A 14,672-nucleotide genomic window follows, 5' to 3' on the forward strand; every position below is an offset into this window, starting at 1 on the left:
TCTGATTTCCAGATAATTTCATCCCCCCCAACCTCGTATTCTCTCACATCTTGAATACTGTCCCCTAGCAACAGGTGATGTATTCTGTGTTCTTATTCTTGTTATCTCCAGATCTCCATATGATTTTATTAATCTCTGGGAGAGAGACCTTTGTAGCTTGGGGATCATGAAACTTATATCTAACCCTCATATTTCAAAAAGTCTCTCTTAAGCTGTATACAGGTGAAGTCATGTGACGATAACAAAAATAAAATACAAATGATATCCTCTGGCTCAAAGGGTTAAGCTGGTACCATATCTTATCTTGACTATTGTCCTTTTTACTGCCTGGGATGCACTTTTACATTTTTTTTTCAGGCTAAACATAGACAATTTTATTCAGATGCAGGTAAATTTTAACATTCAAAGGGTTCACAGAAACATTTTCCATTTTTTCTCACCAGAATTTCCCTCAGCTAAATAAAACAGTCTTGTGGTAGCCTGAGTTAAACAACTTTTGCATCCACAGACCAGGAATGGGTCAAAGGTCACCTGCCCACCTTATTTCTGCATGGCATTGATAGCTGCAATGGCTGAGCCATATGCAGCATCACCGCGAGAGTCGAGAGCAACTGGGAGCTGGTATGCTTCCTCCAGCTCCTGCAGAAGTATGGGGTTACGGGCCAACGCTGAGCCTCCACCTATGATGCTCGTGATCCCATTCTCCTCTAAGAGAGACCGTGGCATCATGCTGGACGTGAAGTATAAAGTAATCATGCAGTATGTCCTCATTAGATGTTGCCCTCCCCTTCCCCCTTCCTAAATGCTCCATTGGTATCTATGAATCTGGTCTGCTAGTTTACAGTTTCAGTTATATTAAAAGTTGTGATTATTTTAAAAACACCCCTGACTTACAATGATGACTGCTTGTCTGGGACTAAGGAGGCAATAATGGACAGTAAGTTACTTCCCTAACCTCTACCTGAAACCCATGATAGTAATTCATGCCTCATGCTTACTCTAGTCACCCCCTATACCTTTTATGTTCTAGATTAAAGGAACCCAGCCTTAGGGCTCTATCCCCTGTAAGGCTTAAAACAGAACTGGTTTTTACTATTTCATCTCCAGTCCACCAGAAGACAAGTACAGTAATAACTGGGCTACTTTAATCATGTGCTGTCCATCTGTAACAAGGAATATGCAGAAATTCTTGATAATGTCAATATGCATTAGCAATTAAATAAATGCATTAAAATACAATATAAATGCTCTAGTGCTTACCTATGCAGGTTTGTGATGATTCCCTTACAGAGAGCCCTTGTCACCTTGCCCAGAGAGACATTGCCAAGATCAATGTTTGTTGCTGAAGCATTCTCACCAGGACAATGGCGCTCACCAAACAGTGTAGGTTGAATTTCAAGTGAGGATTTGCTTTCCACATTTCCCCCGAGCTCTAAAATCCGCTGCCAGATCTTTGCTGCAAGACAGAAGTGAATGTCAGATGGATTTTTACTGTTATTTATTATCAGTACCTGTAAAGGGAAATATGGAATTGGCTGTTAGTTACTTAGGTGCCACAACTTTACACAGTACAGTGTATTCCAACTGTAAACATATTAATTTAGCCTCTCTTCTCATATTCTGAGGAAAAGTACAGCTCTTGCAAATGATATTATTTACATACACTGGCTTCATCATCATCACCATCATTATCATCCATCCATTATCCAATTCTTTCCTGTCCCACCAGGAGTACACAGGTCCAGAGTCAGGCTACTCAATCCAGACATTTAAGGAGAGGGTGACCAGTCACTAAACCTTGGGCAGCAGTAAGAGAGCAATTAATCCAACCACCCAATGGACTTAAAACCTTTATGGGACACATCCAGTTGGGAATGTCTTAAGCTACTGGGCCACTAGGCATCCATCTGCTGCGAATTCAGTTATCACTGAACACACTCTGAGTTTCTGGGTTACATGAAATGATATGGTTTTTGATTCAGTGCTGTCACCTGAATGCAGCACAACACTGAGTGTGTGGGTGGTGGGTGCCCACACCTATCATCATACTAACAATCATTCACATCCCCAGCTACAAAATGCCGCATGTTACATTTGCCAAGTCCCTGTGTAATCTGATCCATCTTGCTAAATGGCCTTTAGTATGGTAAGTCCCTTTTATATATTACTTTTTTTTTCTTTAAATGAAAAAGCCTTATTACATACTTTTTTTTTTTGTATGATAATGCCTTGAAGACACAGTAACTAAATTTAGAACACCTGTCTTTCAAACGTTTACTGCTATCTATACAGCTGATATGTCAGTTTCTGCAACATACAATAACAGATGAGTGGAAAAAATTTTAACATTTTTTAACACATCCCTGACTTAAACAAACACTTACTGTGCTCACTAAATCCAGTTCCAAGCATATTTCATTTAGCCATATCAATCCCACTTGCATTTTACATTCCTCCTTCAACATCATTAACAACCCTCATTCATTCATTCATTCACTCATCATCCAATCCTACGTTGCCCCACGAGAAGCGTAGAAGCCCGGGGCTGGGCAAGTTGGTCCTAACATTTAAGATGAGAGTGACCAGCCTCACTCATCCCTGAGTGGCATTACATGAGCAATAAAACCCAACCACTCCTTGGACATAAACCTACACTGGCTCAATCCGATCCAAGCGCCGTAATTACCCATTAAACCACCAGGCGCCATAATCTGGTTATATGGTTACCACCCAGCGTAGTAAATGGTTTCCTGGTGTCCAGGAAACCATTTGGCTTGTCACTCAGTGTAGAGTCACCCACAGGCAGAAGGAAGATGAAAGAATGAGAGAAAGAAAGACAGAAGTGGGAATGTAAAGCCATCCACAGGCAGAAGGACGAGGAAAGAATGAAGGAAAGAAAGACAGAAGAGGATGGAAGGAAAGAAGGATGGAGGAGAGAAAAGGGCAGACACCCGAGAGCATCAGTACATTGAGTGAGTGGATGGTGAGTGCCCCCACCTACCCTCCATAACTAAAATTAACCTTGACATTCAACATCCCATCTCTCTGAATAACCCCTTCTTGTGTACCTTCTCTCACAACCATTCTCCCCATTATCTCTTCCTTATCAATACTCAATACCTTCTCAATCCTATACTTTCCATATCCACCTTCTGCAGCCTAACCCAGATAAACAAGAAATTCCTTAAACACTCCATTTGATGATGCATTATAAATTTCACTCTTGCTACGACCTACCAACTTACATCATTCAACAACTTCCTTCAACTCTTTCAGTGAATGAGTTGCTTAAAGTATTACCCCACTTCTCTTGCTCAAAAAGGTCTCCCATCAACTGTGTAAAATAAACTGGATTAGATTAGATCAGGAATACTATAAAAAGGATATTTAATGGTTGAAAGGATTAACTGTTTGAATGCTTAAGGATTCTTCAGACCTGAATGAAACACCTTAGTGTATCAATAGTCATGAACAGGTTAGTGATATAACTTTGAACTCTTTGGCAGCTAAGGACTTTTTATATCTGAATAAATAAAAAGGCCATATTGGTAAAACTGAGAGTGTGAAGGTGGTAACAGCCCCAATCTTCTGATGGTCAGTTTTAAAACACCTGTAAGGATAGGAAATGGTTAGACTCCATTCAGCTTTTATAAAACACTAGAAGCAATGAAGCAGAAAGTTCAGGCTTCTTAAATATTCCATTATGTGTTTTCATAATGATACTGGGGTCTGCCTTCCCCTTCACGATCTTACTTTTTAATAATACATCCATCAGTCAGCCCTACGACTCACACTGGGGAACCTGGAAGCCAAGGTCAAGACTCCACTGCTGTACGGTCCTCACAAAGGCAGCCAGTGCATTGCCACCATTAAGAGATGCAGCCACAGCTAAGTATGAGCCATCGAAAAATGGGAAGTATTCTATTGGCTGATGAGTTTTGGGGGGTGCCTCTGCAGGGCTGTAATCCTGAGGTTGAGAGAACAGATGTAAGAATGAGAGGTGAAAAGGAAGGAAGAGATGAAAAAGTGTGGTAGACAAAGACACACTGTACACATGAATGAAGTAAAGAAAATCCTTATTGTACCTGTAAGCATTTTTTTTATTACTTTTGTTACAAAGTCCACTAAAAAAAAAAAAAAAAAAAAAAAAAAAAAAAAAAAAAACTATTACAGCTCCATTACTACCTCTAAAGCTGACTACCATATTCATCCATTATAAAGTTCTGAATGTAAAGAAAAAGCTGTAATACTTTAGAACACATCTCTAACTTATAATGAGGACTGTATATAATGTACAATGCAAATATCTCTGCTGTGCTATAATGTTTGTACTATAATTGTAAGTGAGTTTGAAGATGGAACTAGGTACAATTATGCCTCATTACCTTCAAACTCAGAAGAGTATGGCTGGATATGGTTGGTGAGAAAGCATGGCATGGAAGTTAAGGAAGCAAAGGAACTGATGAGTAATAAAAATAAATGATGTATGTCTGGAAATGCAAATGACAAAGGCTGCATCTATCTTTAATGTTGGCAAACAAGAGAATAGTTCTACCTCACAGGCATTAATGAAGCACATCAAGGAAAAAAAAAATTCTGAAGGCGAATGACACGTTAAATGGTCCACTGATTGGACACGACTGAAAATTTACCACTTTATGTTTTTCTGCTCCTATTTCTTGATCCCACGCACCCAATTCATAATCCAATGGGAAACTGGGTGATGAAAATAATGATGACAGATGATAATAAATGCAATGATAATGAAAATAACGGCTAGGTGACTTCACACTTTGTTGACTAACTTGTGGCATTTTGAAGCAGAGTTGAGCTGAGGTAGAGATGTTGATGACGGCCTCAGTGTTCTTGTTTAGTAGTGGTAGGACTGAGCATTGAAGGTCACCTGGAATACACGAGTTGATATACAGTACAAGGCAGCATAGGAGGATTTGCAACACATCTTCCTTAGTGATTAATTTTGCATATAACATCTGATTATCAACTTGTATGCTACTTATATAAATATGATAATGACAATTTGTATATCAGTGACATACAAGAGGATACTGAGGTGAAATGTGTAAAATAACCTGCTGAAGATGAGGTGGCACAAAATATTCCCAATGCCTTTCAGAATATGATCCATAAAACAGCTTTCTCATCATTATTATTCTAAAAATATTTCCCACCACAAAAATTGGGTGGATATATACAAGTTTTTCATCATTCTGTCACCATCATCATCATCATCATCATTATCCTGAGCCTTTTCTCACCAAAGACTGGAGTGAAGTAGAATCAAGAAACAAGGAGAGAGGAAGTGCAAAAGTTGAAAAACTATCAACATCATGTGCAGTGAATGGGCCACATAATCAGATATATCACTCAAGTCCCTGGAATCCTGGCTAGTCCACCTCACTGGGCAAACCACCTGTATTTATTCTTTACTGATGCATTTCAAATACACCTGGTAAATGGAATAAATTCATCATCCAACTCAGCAAAAAGGGAGGGGGGGGGTGGAGCAATCCAAATCTTTGTCATGGGCTCCTCTGTACATAATTCAGGGATGAATTATACAGGCCTGTATTATCCTTAACCCTCCACTTCAATGACTTATTTTCTAATGTATTCTTGATATCCCCAGACATCATCTTTCAGCTTAGAGAAAAGTTTTGAACTGGAGGGGTTTGTTGCAGCCTTCATTAACTCCTTTGTTACCAGGTGGCTCTAATACACTGGTGGCAGTTATCACTGTACTGAATGGGTTACATGATCTGGACCACAGTATGGTAACCTAGCCACAGGACCCTACACAGCACAAGTGGTAATATGGGAATGCTGTTACAGTTACTGGTACAGCTACTGTACATCAGCGAAAAATGGAACAATTCATTGACACCTGTGTATGAGGAGGGAGAATAAAACTAAATAAGCCACATAAATAATATGGTTATCACATTTTTAAAACATACGAGAGCTGTTGCAATGCAGTGACAAGTGTTCTTTTTACTGAAAATTCATCAAAATCCATACATCACTATCATCACCGTACCTCCAACACCCTATACTCTCAGGAACATCTTATTCTCTTTCATCTCTATAACCAATGCTTCTTTTTCCATAAAACAAAAAGCCTGTCTCTTCAAACACAGTGCTCAATCTCACTTTCAAAAACCTTCTCTGACACCCAATCTTATATGCCTTCTTTTGAGAATGTCCACACCATTCTCTTTCTCATTCAGCAAAACCATACCTCACTATAATATTGCTTTCTTTCCTTCCAAAGCTCTCAAAATGAATATACCAAACCAATGGGTGTATATAAAAGAAACTGGGTGGTAAGTGGGGGCACTCACCATCCACTCACTCGATATAGTGCTGCTTTGGGTGTCTGCCCTTTCCTCTTGTCCTTCCTACCTCTTCTGTCTGTCTTTCCTTCATTCTTTCCACTGTTTCTGCCTACTGGTGACTTTACACTCCTTCTTCTGTCTTTCTTTCCTTTATTCCTTCCCCTTCCTTCTGCCTATGGGTGACTCTACACTGAGTGACAAGCCAAATTGTTTCCTGTACACCAGGAAACCATTTACTACACTGGGTGGTAACCTATAACCAAATTGGGGTGCCTGGTGGTTTAATGGGTAACTAAGGTGCTCCAACTGGATGGGGCCTGTGTAGGTTTATATCCAAGGGATGGTTGGGTTTTTTTGCTCATGTAATGCCACTCAGGGATGAGTGAAGCTGGTCACTCTCATCTCAAATGTCAGGAACAACATGCCTAACCCCAAGCTCCTGCGCTCCTCATGGGGCAACATTGGATTGGATGATGGATGGATGGATGGTACACTGTCCTGGTTACTGGACAAACCAGAAGAAAAAAAAAATCAGCAACAGAATTTCCTTAAGCACTGTATTGCAATAATTACTGAAAAACTGTATTTGTAAAAGCAACAGGAACATGGGAGAGTTTTTTCATTTTGTATGTTCATGAAAGCTTTTATGGAGTACCGTATCTACTGCCATGACTCTGTTACCTACAAGAAAGCCCCCTACACCATCCACTAATAAGGTGAAGGTACAGTATCATATAGCCTGATGGCCATAACTCTCCATGTACCAAAGCAGCTTTTATATAAATAAATACAAAGCTGAACTGTTTTCATGTGATGGTTCAAGTGATGGACTAATTTTGCTTAAGTCTGTTGTTAGAAAATCAGTATGCCAAAGTATGAATTTGTGATATCCAGAACAGGAAATTAAGAGTGAAACATACTCATAAGTTGTGCAGACAACAGGCAAACACTGACCAAGTGATGCTAGGACTGGGGTGCCAGCTGGAATGCCATACCAGGCATTAGGCAACTTGCCAGCATCCTTCCCTGAATCTACTACTTTTGGCAGAAGCTCCTGTGGCAACCCTGCACCCACCAGGACATCTTTATTCCACTCCTGAGGGAAAAGTTATGAATTACATCAAGTACTGTAGCAATGAAGTACAGTACACCACTTAAAACTAAGTTCTGGGCATACTGGTACTCAGTACACACACAGATATAGTTCTCTTACAGAAATTTCCTGGGGTCAGCTCTTGGCATTTATGAATTACCAGGACCAGGACTCCTTGAGTCTGGTAATAAGGCACACTAACTGAGAGGTGGGCTTTAATAAGTAACATGTTTCACTTCACTGGGCACTGTTAAGTTACATATTGAGCAACTTGACAATGCTCAGCACAGTGAAATGATGTTGTTCAGTAAAGACTTCCACCTCACATGTTGTGTTTTATTACCAGTTCTTTTGGAACCACAGTATTTTCCACATAATATTAACTCCTTGGGTTCCACTCTTTCCTTGTCTTGTAATGGGGTCTATAAAAGCCCGCACTGCCCAGAGGAAAAGTAGAGATCCTCTGCATGGCTCAGTGGCAACGTGCATACGTATCAAATCCTGGCCAGGACATGTGATTAATCTGTTAAGTTTCATTGTGGTTTTTACAGCTTGTATATGCAAACACCTCTCTCAGGCCTCAGGGTCCTTTTCGTACAAGTCACTTGCATTCTTACAGGGGTTTCATGGGCATCAAATGGGTAAGTGATCTGCTGTGTGGTAAGAGGTGAGTTCGATCCCAGACTGAATCAGGACAAAGTCTGATGATTTCAGTTTTGCTAAAACAAGACTACTGATATTCCAGAAGACCCACCAACATATCATAAAAATACCCCTGCTATTACCACTACACGTCCTGAGTGAGACAGCTCTAGGATGTACTCAATATGTAAAATGAGTACTAGTGCCACAGTGGTAACATGTGAAGTTGTATGACATACTGAAGGACTACTGGGTCTCAGGGAATGGGATGTCAAGTCTACAGTGAGTCAAACACCTAAAAAAAAAAAAAATCTATCTGAGCGAGAATTGTGAGACATTGAAACATTCAGTCATATACTGAAAGCATACATAATACGTGCGTGGACAGAGACAACAACACGCAGATGCACAGATTAATGAACAAAGAAAATTACATAATAAAAGCTTTGTTTGTACCTTGGTGACAGTGTTGAAGAAGCCCCATGATGCAGCATTGTGGATGGACATAACAGGCTGATCAAGGTCGCACAACATACAAACTAGGAAGTCATGAATCGTTCCAGCACGGTCATACCTGATTAGGAATGTAACAGTGAGTAGTGAGACATTAGACGGTAAGGTGAAACTATTATACAAATACCTGTATATTGGTTCCCTTTCCTCCCCCATGCAGTTCCTTAAAAAAAAAAAAAAAAAAAAAAAAAAAACGAAATTACAGTATTAGTACTTGATTCCTGCCCTCCTACATAAAATCCTTTTTTTGACTGCAGTATATAACCACAATACACCAAATTTTGCTTAATGAATGACGGCCATCAGAGGAACAGGTGATTAACTTTCTTAACTAAAAAGATCTTAATCAAGAACAAAGTCACCTCAGTGTTCATCCAATTTTCATCAAAACTGGCAGAAGGGTTGAGGGACAGCAAAAGGTGCAGTGATTCAATTTTCCAAACAATCAGTAAAAGGTAAAGCTGACAGGGCCAAATCAAAGGTTCATCATTTAACTTAAATAGGTTCTACTGGTTTTGGATCAAACTTGACTGAATGATTTAAGGTTAGCCATGAATGACAGGAATATATTTTCAAATAAGGGGTCACAGGGTAAGGTCAACTTAAAAAACTTGGCCCAAATTGATTCAAATTTGATGTCTGAGATGAGGATCAGGTTAGTAAGAAGCAATTCAATATTGAGGGCAATAAGTCAAAGCCCACTAGCACAAGGCAGGATGAAAGGTTCAGCCTTAAGGCCCTTCTACACTATTAGCAGGCAACTATGTGGAAGCATGTTGCTCATCAGTTTTGGAGCCTGGTAACTAATCATTTTACACACACTATATCAAGTGGGAAAGATGCATTAGTCCATCCAGTCTACATAATGATTTTCCAACTTTTTTTTTTTAATACTTACTCCAAACCCACAGGTGTCCACTGATCATATGGAAGGGCCTTTAGATCAACTGTATGACTGGTGTTGCACTCTCTGAGAGCTTGTCAACTTTTATCATACTTTCTCATTCTCTTCATCCTTGTTCATTCAAACTTTCCCAAGAATAATCCTTCCCATGCATTACCTTTCTTTCCTAACAGTCTTCTATGTTCCCTCACCCAACCTATCCTATTACTCACTTTGTGAGAATTTCTGGCTTATTCTTAGAGAACCAGAGAAGAGTGGCACAACCAAAGCCAGATGACACAGCCAAGTGTGAGTGCGGGGTTGGCAATGTTGCTAAGAAATCCTGTGAACACCGACTGTCCTGCCACGTATACATGTTGCTCACCTCATTGACTGCAAATCTGGAAACAGACACATTTAATTTATTCAAGGAACAGTAACTTTATATTTTACAATAAAGTGATCCCTTGGTTAAAGTGGTTTTTCGTTATCAATGGATGATGAAAATCTGTGCTCCTGTCATTACAGTATATTTTTCGGCTAAAAAACATTGTTATCGCACGCCTGAGCTGGTTTCTGTCAACAATGATGATGCATTTGTCCACCCCTCTAACCATCTGACCATCACCTATCTCATACAGGATGACTACTTATAGAGTTCTGGTATTGGTACATGAAAACACACAACAGCATTAGAAAATACACCTTTCTGAGTATGGTTTCTGTTCCCATGAACTGCCTGCCCTGCACAACATGGAGCAATGTATCTGTCCACATATGCCATCTGGCACTACCCTCTCATAATAGTCTCATGTAAAACATATAACAGCATTAGAAAATACACAGGTAAGAAAAGATGTATATACCTGTCTGAGTCTGGTTTCTGTTCCCATGCACTGCCTGCCTTCCACAACATGCAGCCATGCATCTGTCCACACACACCCACCCGCACTACCCGCTTCATAGTCTCCCGTGGCAGTCGAGACACACACAGTTGCAGTGCTGACAGGATGCGAGGCACATCTTGTTTATTGCCCTCTGTCCCTAGGATGACAAAATACAAAAAAACGGCTAAGTTTAACCTCTTAAATCTGATGATGTATTTTATACCATATTCTTGCTACCTCCCAACAAAAAGGTAGTACAGTTGGTGGGTGGTTACCATCATCTCAGGAGATATTACCACAGAAATGGCATGGGGCCAAGGTCCAGCTGCTGGCCTTGCACAACACTTCCAGGTGGGGGTGTACTCGACCACTATTGCCAAGTTTTCAAAGTCCTGACTGAAACTACTACTCATACATATCTCCAATACACAGCTCATCCTCTTAGGGGATATATATACCCCCTCCAGCTTCCCTGGTCCCCACCATGCAGAAGGACCCTGCTCCAACCCTGGTGAGGCACTGTCTGCCATAAGAAGGCATCTGCTTGCTTGTGATTCATAGGTCTGCTCAGCCAGACAGACTGAGGTAGAGCAACAACAACAACAATATCTCCAGACAAGTTTATTCAGCTTAAGTACACCACCCATTATTTCAAAAGTTAAATGAAAACAATGTTTGATCCTGTCATTTCAAAAGTCTTCCTAAAACTGAATAAAACTATCTGGAGGTGGCAAGCATACAAGAAAACATACATAACTGGACTGACAGGACTGAGGCTGAGAGTTTAATTGCAATCAATCAGTATGCACACTGATGCTGTTCACGAGTTTATGAAGTAAAGTTTATCACTGTAATACAAAAAATGACAACATACTGTACATTAAAAGTTGCAATACAAATGCATATTATGTACTGGTGGTGTATCAGCATAATAAAATTGCATTTAAACAGAATAGCACCATAATCTAAATAGCAGTACTTGTGAGCCTCAAGGACTGTACACAATTCCTCAAAAATACAATAAAGAGACAACTGTATATTATTTCAAATAAATTTACACACAAAAATGAGCATAACAGTACAAAAAGCCCACAATACCAAGTTCGCTGGGCACATTAGAACAGGTATCCTTCTTCTGGCTGGAGATGACCTCTCGTGTGATGGTGTCAACAAGGCAGCACTTGACTGAGGTGGTGCCAATATCCACACCCAGCACACATGCATTGGTGCCACCGCTCATGCTGGGGACATAAAGGAAAGGATAACAATAAAAAAAGAATCAATTTATGTTGGATGATACTATAAGAATACAAGAAGTTTTGGCATAACCATCAAAGACTTTGCCAAGCTAACTTAAAAATGCTGTAAGAGGGGCCACCGAGTCTGATGGCAGGAAGAAGACAAAGACAGAGAAAGGAAGTGCATTTCAGATGAATGAACAAGCATCCGGGCTTGACCCAACATGTGTAGGCAGCATTTTTGTGGGTAAGGGACAATTACTGTACAAATAAACAAGATATTTTATAATCTGATGCTCCTTCTGTAACTGCAATATGAATTAAAAACTACGTTTCATTTCTGCATTTCATGATTATACTGCAGCTAAATAGCTGTCAGTTCTTAATACACATTAATGTAAGAGAGAAAAAAAAAAGTTCCTTGGTGTTGTGCAGGTAACATGCTTCAACACCAACATGACTAATAAATAATGCATATGGACTGGAAAACAAGTACAAAACAAATGACAAGCACAGGATTCTTGTTGACAGACTACTCCTCAAAAACCATATATACCTCAGCAAACCACTGAATGTAAAAGAATGTTATGCAGTAAAGAGAAAGAATGTCACTTTTTCTCACCACACAAGTTCACATTACATCTCTCTTTGCATGATCCACTGGAGAGAAGCAATAGGCTTTGTTCTGCTTTCTGCATACAATACTGTACACTTGAAACTTACAGACCAGTACAAACATCTGTAATAAGTTGGTAAGGGATGGGGAAGAGAACATAATACCTTTCTTTCATGGACAGATTATTGAACAAAAAAAGATTTTATATGATATACTATATATACAGGTAATTATATAATACATAATTATACATACACACTATACATATTACATATAAAATGCATACAGTATATGGTGAAAATAAATGGAGGGGTTGCACCATCTGTAGATCAACAGAAATGAGAAAGGGAGTGGTTTCCATGCTCTCTGATCCTATCTGCTAGCTATGCAATGTTCATCACCCATGGATAGCAAGTATCATATACTGCATGAGAGAAATAAACATAACTGTCAGTAAAAGATTCTGTCTATGTATACATGAAAATACTGTATAGTCCACTAATCTCAGTGTAACCAACCAAAGGTGCTGCCCAGGTAGAATGGGCAACCCTACTGGATCTGTCCATGCTATATGGCCTGGCACAGGGATGTGTTAACCCCACCTCCTAACACTTCTAATGTGGGTAGCTTTGCTGCTCTCACAGCCAAAGGGGAGGTATTGCACTGTACCAAAGCCTTCAAATTCCCTCAGATTAATGTCCTACAGGAGATAACAGAACACCTCTTCTGTTCAGTCAGCATCAAAATTCCTATCACCTCTCCTGATTTTCTTTCTATGTACTCTGAAAATGAGTGTGGTGAATTCACAGTGTACCCCCTCCACAATATGTCTACCCCCGATGTATATATGTCCCCCCCCAATGCATACATGTCCCCACTAAATTTGCTAGGTCAGCATGCTCTCCCACGCCTGAAGACGGCGTTTTGCTAGGTCAGCATGCTCTCCCACGCCTGAAGACGGCGTTATTGCATCAGTTCTTAGCAGACAGCCGACACGGGCAGACTGTTTTACTGTGAGCTTGTAATAAACTCCTTATCTAGCTGTTTGTACACGGAGTTTCTATCACCAAAGTATTGCAAGTTACAACAGCAACCAACACTAATGACCTGATTTTATCTCAGATCAATGTCATAAGTGCCATTTCCTGCAGGTCCACCACACTGATTATCAAAGTACATGGAAAGTAAGGCATGAGAGGCAACAAGATCTTTTATGTTCACTGTACACGGGAGGCTGGGCTGGATGAAGATGATGACCAGGAAGGTTCCTTTCTAGGATGCTTTGCCATGAAAGACCTCCTTTCCTGTGCACTGTTATTCAGAGTAAGTGTCCTGAACTCCTCATATCTGATTTCAAGTGCACCCATTGTGATATCTGAGGTTAAATGTGATTTCACTGGGGAGTGGAGTTGAGCTAACAGAGCTTTGATTATGCAGCTCTGCTCCCTCTCAAAGCCTTCTCAGCATCACTTGTGCAACTCTGGGTGTCAAATTAACATTATACAAGTCTCTCTCTTAAGTGTTCTGCTGATAGCACAGCTGACCACAGCAGACACAGTACATGAAGATGCGGGGAGTATAATTAGGGAAAAAATTAATGGACCACAGGAGATTATGGAACTGTTACTGCTATTCAAGGCAAACTGAACTGTATGCTTCTTGTCCAAAAACCTGTAGCTTTAGCCACACCACATCCGATGATTATCCACCTTGAAGGATGACTGCCACTAACACACACACACACACACGAGTGAGACAGGAGAGAGAGAGTGAGAGAGTACAAATATATATTGTATATCTATATCCAGATGCCATAATCCCATAAGGGGTGGCCATTCGTCTTTGAGTTAGTGGTTTTACAGGAAGGTGCACTAACCCTCTGCCAAAAAAAGTTTGTTATGTAAGACATACAAGTGAACAGTACAAACCCATACAGCATAACAGGTGTGAGCTTTAAACGATGAACTACTCACCGGCGGTCGTAGCGAGAACCCATTGTGGTGGAGGCAGACAGGAAGGATGGAGGGGAGGGGGAGGGGAAGGGTGGCTGCAAGAGCAAAACACATCACACACATGTTACTACACAGTGCATATCTACAGAAGCAACCAAAAATAATTACCATTACATGTCTCAACACATCCATGATCTTTAAGAAACAACTTCCAACACAGCATTAATCTAAATACATTAGCAACACACTACTGTTTATGAAATGCATAAAAAAACAAACAATCTAATATTTGTTAATAATTAATACTCACTACAGTACAGTATGACATCACTGAACTTTACAAAATATAATATTAAATTACTGCAAATGGAATTGCAGAAACACTGTAACCTTGTAACATACTCTAAAGTAAATGATTCTGTCATCCTTTCTAACAAATTCATTGTGATATAAGCTGTACTAACAAAAACTACTACTGTATCTTGTTAGTTTTAA

The 14,672-nt window shown here is 39.9% G+C and overlaps 1 protein-coding gene across 1 annotated transcript; it reads right to left on the reverse strand.

Annotated features, from left to right (window-relative positions):
- Positions 1-484: 484 nt before the first annotated feature.
- On the reverse strand, positions 485-14,221 carry LOC145392160 (sedoheptulokinase-like). The gene is made up of 10 exons (XM_080266609.1): positions 14,199-14,221; positions 11,470-11,612; positions 10,351-10,528; positions 9,718-9,885; positions 8,545-8,662; positions 7,308-7,449; positions 4,806-4,903; positions 3,793-3,967; positions 1,261-1,456; positions 485-730 (listed from the first exon to the last, which is right to left on the reverse strand). The coding sequence occupies exons 1-10, from the start codon at positions 14,219-14,221 to the stop codon at positions 541-543; spliced, it is 1,431 nt and encodes a 476-aa protein (XP_080122735.1). The 3' UTR covers positions 485-540.
- Between the last annotated feature and the right edge of the window lie 451 nt (positions 14,222-14,672).

Source organism: Coenobita brevimanus, chromosome 21 (genome assembly GCF_032717465.1).
Source record: "Coenobita brevimanus isolate Jiangsu-jjx chromosome 21, ASM3271746v2, whole genome shotgun sequence".
Classification (NCBI taxonomy): domain Eukaryota; kingdom Metazoa; phylum Arthropoda; class Malacostraca; order Decapoda; family Coenobitidae; genus Coenobita; species Coenobita brevimanus.

What these genes read in the sequence shown, in the direction of transcription:
- LOC145392160 (XM_080266609.1), bottom strand. Translation starts at nt 14,221, where the DNA reads ATGGGTTCTCGCTACGACCGCCG. An exon ending in CAGAAACCAGACTCAGACAG is followed by an intron (nt 9,886 to 10,350) that starts GTATATACATCT and finishes GTCTGTTTCCAG; the next exon opens with ATTTGCAGTCAATGAGGTGA. An exon ending in CCCAGTCCTAGCATCACTTG is followed by an intron (nt 4,904 to 7,307) that starts GTCAGTGTTTGC and finishes CGTGTATTCCAG; the next exon opens with GTGACCTTCAATGCTCAGTC.